This window comes from Oncorhynchus mykiss, chromosome 24 (genome assembly GCF_013265735.2).
Source record: "Oncorhynchus mykiss isolate Arlee chromosome 24, USDA_OmykA_1.1, whole genome shotgun sequence".
Classification (NCBI taxonomy): Eukaryota; Metazoa; Chordata; class Actinopteri; order Salmoniformes; family Salmonidae; genus Oncorhynchus; species Oncorhynchus mykiss.
The window spans coordinates 12,050,721-12,059,464 of NC_048588.1; the positions used below are offsets into that span (position 1 = coordinate 12,050,721).

Sequence of the window (8,744 nt, forward strand, 5' to 3'; positions counted from 1 at the left end):
ACTCACCAGGTAGATGACATCCACGGAGCCCTTTGGGACGGTCTCCCCTACGATAGCATACTGGATGGTGATTGACACTTCCTCCCCACATGCCAGTGGTTTCTCCGTCTTCTGAATAGCCAGAGAGCTGGATGTTTTACTGTGAGGGGCAGTGGGCTGGATCAGTGAGAGTACGTGGTGCCCCCTGTTGAAATAGGGGACCCTGTATCTAGTGTTCTCTGCTTCTGGTGTGTTGCTAACCTGGAAAGCAACAGAGGGACGAGAGAGTATAACGAAAGGCCCAATCCCAAATCGACCCTTAGAGCTCCACCTCACCCTCTGATAGGATAGGTGGAAGTTTCACCATATTGCTTATTATACCAATGGAATCTTCTCAGATCTTCACAAGAGCATGATAGACCTCAGGGTGTAGGGTCAATGGGGTGATTTGGGATGGAGCATAAAGAGTCTCAGAATCTTTCAAACCCTTAGAAGGAATCATACTTACTATGAGGTTAATATCCTCTTTGGGCATAGTGGTTGTGTTGAGGGAGAAACTGGCAATACCATGACTGTCCGTGGTTAGGTTCTGGAGATGATGTGAGGACCAGCCTTTCTTCTCCAACAGGTAGACTAACATGTCAGAGATAGGTGTGTTGTTGAAGTGAACAACGTTTATCTGAGGAAAAAAGGAGTAATGTCATGCTACATCTGTTTGTCACTGTTACCTACCATTAGTAGTTAAGTAAACAGGAATGTCAAAGAACAAATGGCATCCACAATTCAACAAAGTTCAAGGAACAATAACACTGGATCTGGACTTACCTTGCCCTCGATAATTGATCCATGCTCATAGATTTTGGGTGTGTCGACAAACGTGAGTTTTCCAATCACATAGGAGACCGCTATGTGTTTTTCCTCTGACCGTGTAATACCTGTCAAAGGAAAACAAATGAGAATAGGATGGTTTATTTAACAAGAACACATGCCACCATGATGCACAATGACTGTTCACAATGCAGAAGTCAATTGCAGTGCAGTTTACACAATATTTTAAAACATGATTAAAAACATATATACAGTGGGGCAAAACATTATTTAGTCAGCCACCAATTGTGCAAGTTCTCCCACTTAAAAAGATGAGAGGCCTGTAATTTATCATAGGTACACTTCAACTATGACAGACAAAATGAGAAGAAAAAAAATCCAGAAAATCACATTGTGGGATTTTGTATGAATTTATTTGCAAATTATGGTGGAAAATAAGTATTGTCAATAACAAACGTTTCTCAATACTTTGTTATATATCATTTTATGGCAATGACAGAGGTCAAACGTTTTCTGTAAGTCTTCACAAGGTTTTCACACACTGTTGCTGGTATTTTGGCCCATTCCTCCATGCAGATCTCCTCTAGAGCAGTGATGTTTTGGGGCTGTTGCTGAGCAACATGGACTTTCAACTCTCTCCAAAGATTTTCTATGGGGTTGGTGGCTAGGCCACTCCAGGACCTTGAAATGCTTCTTACGAAGCCACTCCTTCATTGCCCGGGCGGTGTGTTTGGGATCATTGTCATGCTGAAAGACCCAGCCACGTTTCATCTTCAATGCCCTTGCTGATGGAAGGAGGTTTTCACTCAAAATCTCACGATACATGGCCCCATTCATTCTTTCCTTTACACGGATCAGTCGTCCTGGTCCCTTTGCAGAAAAACAGCCCCAAAGCATAATGTTTCCACCCCCATGCTTCACAGTAGGTATGGTGTTCTTTGGATGCAACTCAGCATTCTTTGTCCTCCAAACACGACGAGTTGAGTTTTTACCAAAAATATATATTTTGGTTTCATCTGACCATATGACATTCTCCCAATCTTCTTCTGGATCATCCAAATGCTCTCTAGCAAACTTCAGACGGGCCTGGACATGTACTGGCTTAAGCAGGGGGACACATCTGGCACTGCAGGATTTGAGTATCTGGCAGCGTAGTGTGTTACTGATGGTAGGCTTTGTTACTTTGGTCCCAGCTCTCTGCAGGTCATTCACTAGGTCCCCTCGTGTGCTTCTGAGATTTTTGCTCACCGTTCTTGTGATCATTTTGACCCCACGGGGTGAGATCTTGCGTCGAGCCCCAGATCAAGGGAGATTATCAGTGGTCTTGTATGTCTCCCATTTCCTAATAATTGCTCCCACAGTTGATTTCTTCAAACCAAGCTGCTTACCTATTGCAGATTCAGTCTTCCCAGCCTGGTGCAGGTCTACAATTTTGTTTCTGGTGTCCTTTGACAGCTCTTTGGTCTTGGTCATAGTGGAGTTTGGAGTGTGACTGTTTGAGGTTGTGGACAGGTGTCTTTTATACTGATAACAAGTTCAAACAGGTGCCATTAATACAGGTAACGAGTGGAGGACAGAGGAGCCTCTTAAAGAAGAGGTACACAGGTCTGTGAGAGCCAGAAATCTTGCTTGTTTGTAGGTGACCAAATACTTATTTTCCACCGTAATTTGCAAATAAATTCATAAAAAATCCTACAATGTGATTTCTGGATTTTTTTTTCTCATTTTGTCTGTCATAGTTGAAGTGTACCTATGATGAAAATTACAGGCCTCTCTCATCTTTTTAAGTATGAGAACTTGCACAATTGGTGGCTGACTAAATACTTTTTTGCCCCACTGTATATAACATTATGGTGTAGCACCGAAGGTCAAACACAGGTCTCCACAATCTTATTAAACATATTGACATCATGCCTTTCACTCTCAATTCAAAAAATGTGTTTTCATGTGATTGCAGGCAAATGTTGTCATCACTTTTCCCAACTCCAAATTCTTGTGATAAATTACTTGCCTGTCCCCTCCTCCTCTACTTTTGCATTAAAACTAAACCTGTCTATGAGCATTTTCTCTCCACCATTCTTTGTGAAAATGGACATGTTGAAGACATGAGAAGCACAGCCAGTTTGGTCCATCTGGGAAAAGCAAGCAAAACCACAGACATTAAGAACTGATTTAAATACATTTAACCACATCACATTCAAATGTAATATGTTGGTAAAAACAATTATACTGATGATAGTTTCTTCAGGAAAGCATACAGACCTCTATTGACTCTTTGTGGCAGGGGGCTGTATAATCAGGAACTACTCGATGAGTTTCCTCATCAATTCTCATTGATATGAATACATCGTTCCTTAAAGGTCGGCACAACTCTAAGTCTGCTTTTCCAGGTACAGGCTGTCCATACGTGTATCTGATTTTATTTCATAATGAAAAGCATCAAAAACAACAGATTTCCTACTTAGAGAGACATAGTATATTATAAACCTCATATGAGACATTACAAAGGCTCATACATGCTGCTTACAACAAGTTCAAATGCATTATACCTGCAGGCTTTCTTTAAGTCAAGTACTTTCAACATTGTCAATGCATCTAGACCTGTAAAGATAAAGCCTCTCAGTGTATGAGTGTTGATCTAGGATCAGTGTAATCGTTTGTGTCACATGTATAGGGGGAGACCTGATCCTAGATCAGCAATCCTACTCTGAGATGCTTTATTACTAAAGGCCCAGCTGTTCATGTAAATGCCACTGTCTCAAACTTTTAAATTATTAGAAGCAATTTATAACTTTGAGCAGTAGTAGCATTGTAGGTCTTCATTTAGTTTTTGTCATTAGCACAGATCTGGGTTCAAATACATGCATATTTATAGTTTATTTTTTAAATATGATCCCCTTTTCTCCAGAATTTCGTGGTATCCAATTGTTAGTAGTTACTATCTTGTCTCATCGCTACAACTCCCGTAAGGGCTCGGGAGAGACGAAGGCCGAAAGTCATGCGTCCTCCGAAACACAACCCAACCAAGCTGCACTGCTTCTTAACACAGCGCACCTCCAACCAGGAAGCCAGCCGCACCAATGTGTCGGAGGAAACACCGTGCGCCAGGCAACCTTGGTTAGCGTGCACTGCGCCCTGCCCGCCACAGGAGTCGCTGGTGCGCGATGAGACAAGGACATCCTTAACGGCCAAACCCTCCCTAACCCGGACGACGCTAGGCCAATTGTGCGTCGCCCCACGGACCTCCAGTCGCTGCCGGCTGCGACAGAGACTGGGCGCGAACCCAGAGTCTCTGGTGGCACAGCTAGCGCTGCAGTGCAGTGCTCTAGACCACCCGAGAGGCCCAAATACATGCATATTTAAGTATTTGTTTCCAAATACACTATTTTAAATACCCCTAGGACCAAACAGACAAATGTATGGAGGATTAAAATGTTTGTATTTCCAAATACATTCCAATACTGAATTACTTTTTATTCAACTAGGCAAGTCAGTTAAGAACAAATTGTTATTTACAATGACTGCCTACCCTGACCAATTGTGCTCCACGTTATGGGACCAATCACAGGCAGATGTGATGCAATCTGGATTTGAACCAGGTACAGCAGTGACACCTCTTGCACTGACATGCAATGGCTTAGACCACTGCGCCACTCGGTAAATACTTATTTTGAGATGTATGCAAAAGTAATTCAAATAATTAAATTAGTATTTGACTCAAAGTCTGCATTTGCGCAATGCGATTAATTAGACAGTGACATGAGTGGAGTTACACATAACAACAGTGCATTGCAAAACGGCGATAGTGTAGACTCACGTTGCACACACTTCTAATTTATACTCCTCTTGAACAATGCTGATCTCATCGGTGAAGTTCATTTTGATCTCAAACTTTGGCAAAACTAGATATAATAGAACAGCAGTTAACTCATGAATGTTCCTGGATAGTGATTTAATGATTCAACTGCCATATCCATAATATTACCGAGCATGAAAGGTAAATAAAGAAGCTCAACTTACCATATTTTTCTACCTTGAAGTTATGGTATATTTTGTTATCACCAATCCACACTACAATAGCATATAATCCTACGGGTGCTTCAGAGTTCAGGGGGTGTGAAAGCTGCAGAATGTTGCCGCTAGATGATGTATTGACCCACTGTCCAATCCTGTTCTGACGAATATCCTGTTTATTCATAGAACAAGGGACACATTTAGCAGGGCACAAGACTGTGGAACGTTCAGATACAAACATGTTATGTAAGCCAAACATGCCTGTCTGACATGTAGAATAAGGAGTCACGTCAGTTCTATTCATGACATTTCTATCTGCAATGTTCTGAAGTTTGCTTTCTGAAGGTGGCCCAGATGTGTTCACATAAAGCTGATATGGAGTCTTCTGGTAACTGCCATGTGGAAATGAATGATGACCTACCTAGCTGGTGGAGTCATCGTCTTATCATGTTGTAGTATTTTTGACAGACTAATAAGGGTCTTACCTCAAGTTCCACAACATTGTACTGTGAAGGACAAAGACAAAAGGTTGGTTAATGTTTTATGAATAACTAAAATTCCCCCAAAATGAACTGAGGAACAAAGCTGTATGCAACTATAGGAATTAGGCAGGTGCTTGGGTTTGTCTCCTCAACTAAATATCACAAGTAGTATTTGCACTGGGACTTTAAAATAAATTCAGTAGATTAATTCAATCTCAGGAAAAAAATCCCATACATTCCAATCTGACCTACAGTAAATTAATTGAAAATCCCATGTCCTGTGGTGAATGTTTGAGGACCCTAAAATACACACACGCAGGTTTATTTAGAGAACCTCTGCAGAACCTTTGCACTGAGTGCTATGGGTCTCAAATGTTTGTGTAGCCTTATCAAACAAACATGGCCTAAAGATTTGGATTTTGCCCCATAGTTGTTCAAAACATTTCCCATTTCCAAAGTCTTATTGTTCATGGAGTACTAACGAGATGTGTATAACATGTTGTGGCTAGTTGATTACTGAATTAAAATAATCATTTACAGTATATTGTCCATCATAAGCCTTGTCCCTGTCCATAAGGCAGGAGCCTATGTCCTGTTTCTGTAGAGTGAAGGAGCCTGGACAGGATGCTAGTCTATTGCTGGGCATTAACCTCAATCCATCTCCTTAATGTTCAGTGCCAAGTAGAGAGGCATCTGATCCCGTTCTTTGGTAAGGCTTGACACCCTAAATCTTCCATTCTCAAGGAGGACACTAACCACAAGGCCGTAGAGTTGAGTTGGTTGGACAATATCATACATAGTGTTACATGATACCTGATTGCTACATCTATCAGACAGTAATGTGAAACAATCCTTGAGATTCTTCTGTATTTGTCATTTTTTTTAAGTAGTTGAGATACTGATCCAAATGAAGATGAAATAGATGTCATTGTTTTCAATATTCAATCATTTTCAAGACTCACCAGCTGATTGACAGGGCTAAAATTGGTATCCAAGGTGATCACTCTAAACTGCACTGTAAAAAGACAATGAAAAGACAAAGACAAGCACTCAATGAGAAATTTAGAAGCATAATTTAGCTAAATTTCCCAGATTCTCCAGAAATCCCTGTTGAAGGATTCCCAGATTCCAGGAATCTTTCAACCAGGATTTCTGTAAAACCTGGGATTTTTGTGAAAGTTACCAGAATTTTGCAAGACAAACTTTTGACAGCTACTCTGGATAGTATTTTACACTGTTGGTACTAAGGCCCCAATTCAATCAATTGCAGTTAAAGGAAAACTGCACTGAGTTCGCTGAAAATATTTACACTGTCAATATAAGTTGACTGAGAACACATTCTCATTTACCGCAACGACCTGGGGAATAGTTACAGGGGAGAGTAGGAGTGATGAATGAGCCAATTGGAATCAACGGATAATGTCCAGGAGAAGAACAGTTTGTAACATGTGATGTTGCCTCAAATGCCAGTGTACATATTCTGAGTGAACCCACAGCGGATTTGTTCTTGATCTGCACCTGATGGTGCTGTTTCAAGTGTCTCTGGGATGACAGAGCAAACCATCATAGAAACATGCTCCCACCTAATTGTCCTGTTTCTTAGCAAGGAAACTAATTGTGTAGGTCCCTGGCTCTGTGTAAAATTACCTGTTTGTCCTGGATTGTAGATTGGTTTATTCGTTTGGATGAATGTCATCGGACTGTAGGGTTTGATCATGACCTTTCTCTCCTCTGTCGATAGAAACGTTTCACCTCGAACCTCCACCTTAAAGTTTTGCACTTGGTCACTCTCCACCTGAGGGGCCTGTCAGTGAGACAATGAACCAATGACATATGATCCAGTGTGGCTTAGTTGGTAAGAACGTGCTGCAACAATGTCAAGGTTGTGAAGATTCAATCACTTCTCCTTTCATCAGTGTGTTTTTAAAATTATTTTTCTTTAGTACTTAATGTCATCTTTTTATGTCAAATTTCAGCCAGAATTCCAGAAAAGCCACCACATTGATATTTCCCATCAAATAAGATAGCATTGCACTAAAATGAAGAGATGCATCACAAAGCTGAGAAGTACTGTGTACTCTTATTGGAATGGTTCTGGATGTCGACCAGTGCTGGCTGACCTGAAACTGGAAGCAGCGGTGAAACTCTTGGTCAGAACTCTCTTGGAGAAGAATTTTGCTCTGCTCATCAACAATCAGAGATATGGTCATGACCAGGGTCTCGTTGGGCTGCAGAAGACTGGCACAAAGCTTGGCCTCTGAGCCTGCCTGGATCACTGCAGGAATGGCTACCATGTAAAACCTAGAGAGAACATATGCCAGCACAGCAGCAAACATACAGGAAAATCAGTACAAAATGAGAGTGCACCTCTAAACAAGAAACTACAGATGTAGAATCTTAATTTCACAAGTATTGTTATAGCAAAAATAATCCTGCAGCAACACGATTTGAATGTTTTGTCCATAATGTTGCTTGATATGTGATTCCGCAATTATCTGGACAAAAGTAGACAGGTTGCATGAAAAGTGCAATGCACTAACACATAATATGTGTTAGTGCAGGTTTTCAATTAATTTATGTCAAACACAATGCTCGTCTGCATTTCCTGCGGCGCCATGCAAGTAAAATGTGTGTACAGAGTACATGTAACAACAAAATAAAAACCTTTATTTTGTCCTCCAAAGAGGAGGGGCGGGCCAAAAAAATAATAATAATAATTAAGATAAAAAAATAAAGATTCCTTTTTAAAAAGCCTATACGTATAGGTGAAATACACAGAACAAATATCTGCAGAAAGGGTAGATGAAAAACAGTTCTACATTTGCTCAGGACGAGACGCCACATCTGATTACTAAAGTCTAACTGACTGTGCAGGTTTACTTACGGTCTTGGAGTTTCTTGACAGAAACAAAGCCAGTGAAAGCAGGCAAATAGTATCCATCTCCAAACATGAAGCCCAGAAGGAACCATGACTCAATGAGAGAAATAAAAAGTCAGCCTATGTCCCAGTATTCCTACTGGCAAGACTTCCCTACTGCACTGTGTAGAGTACAAGCAGGGGAACTGGTGTAGCCAGGAGGAATGATTGAAGTTAAAGTCTTGTGAATGTTTGACCAATTTGTGTCAACAACAGTGATTTTCAGTGATTGACAGATTCTCTGGCATGGAGACTACACATGCACCATCAATATACTTACAGTACAGTGCAGGACATTGGCTTGCACTATGACCTGATTACATCTCAATAGTTTGCATGCAATGCCTGTTTTTTACTTAGTCCATATTAAAAATATATCTATATATATTTAACTTGGCAAGTCAGTTGAGAACATCTTATTTACAATGATGGCCTACCAGGGAACAGTGGTTTAACTGCCTTGTTCAGGGGAAGAATGACAGATTTGTACCTTATCAGCTCGGGGATTCAATCCTGCTACCTTT

At 40.8% G+C, this 8,744-nt stretch overlaps 1 protein-coding gene across 3 annotated transcripts in view; it reads right to left on the reverse strand.

Moving 5' to 3' along the window:
* The window catches only part of LOC118936592 (alpha-2-macroglobulin-like), a 32,502-nt gene extending 24,119 nt beyond the window's left edge, over positions 1 to 8,383 (reverse strand). For all 3 annotated transcript variants that reach the window (XM_036961975.1, XM_036961977.1, XM_036961976.1), the window contains exons 1-12: positions 8,188 to 8,383; positions 7,424 to 7,604; positions 6,951 to 7,107; positions 6,266 to 6,318; positions 5,307 to 5,327; positions 4,828 to 4,993; positions 4,625 to 4,709; positions 3,070 to 3,220; positions 2,819 to 2,939; positions 805 to 914; positions 488 to 658; positions 7 to 240 (exon numbers count right to left, since the gene is read on the reverse strand). In XM_036961975.1, coding sequence (XP_036817870.1) covers positions 7 to 240; positions 488 to 658; positions 805 to 914; positions 2,819 to 2,939; positions 3,070 to 3,220; positions 4,625 to 4,709; positions 4,828 to 4,993; positions 5,307 to 5,327; positions 6,266 to 6,318; positions 6,951 to 7,107; positions 7,424 to 7,604; positions 8,188 to 8,273 — 1,536 coding nt within the window. In that variant the 5' untranslated portion in view covers positions 8,274 to 8,383. The remainder of the gene's footprint in view (positions 1 to 6; positions 241 to 487; positions 659 to 804; positions 915 to 2,818; positions 2,940 to 3,069; positions 3,221 to 4,624; positions 4,710 to 4,827; positions 4,994 to 5,306; positions 5,328 to 6,265; positions 6,319 to 6,950; positions 7,108 to 7,423; positions 7,605 to 8,187) is intronic.
* Between the last annotated feature and the right edge of the window lie 361 nt (positions 8,384 to 8,744).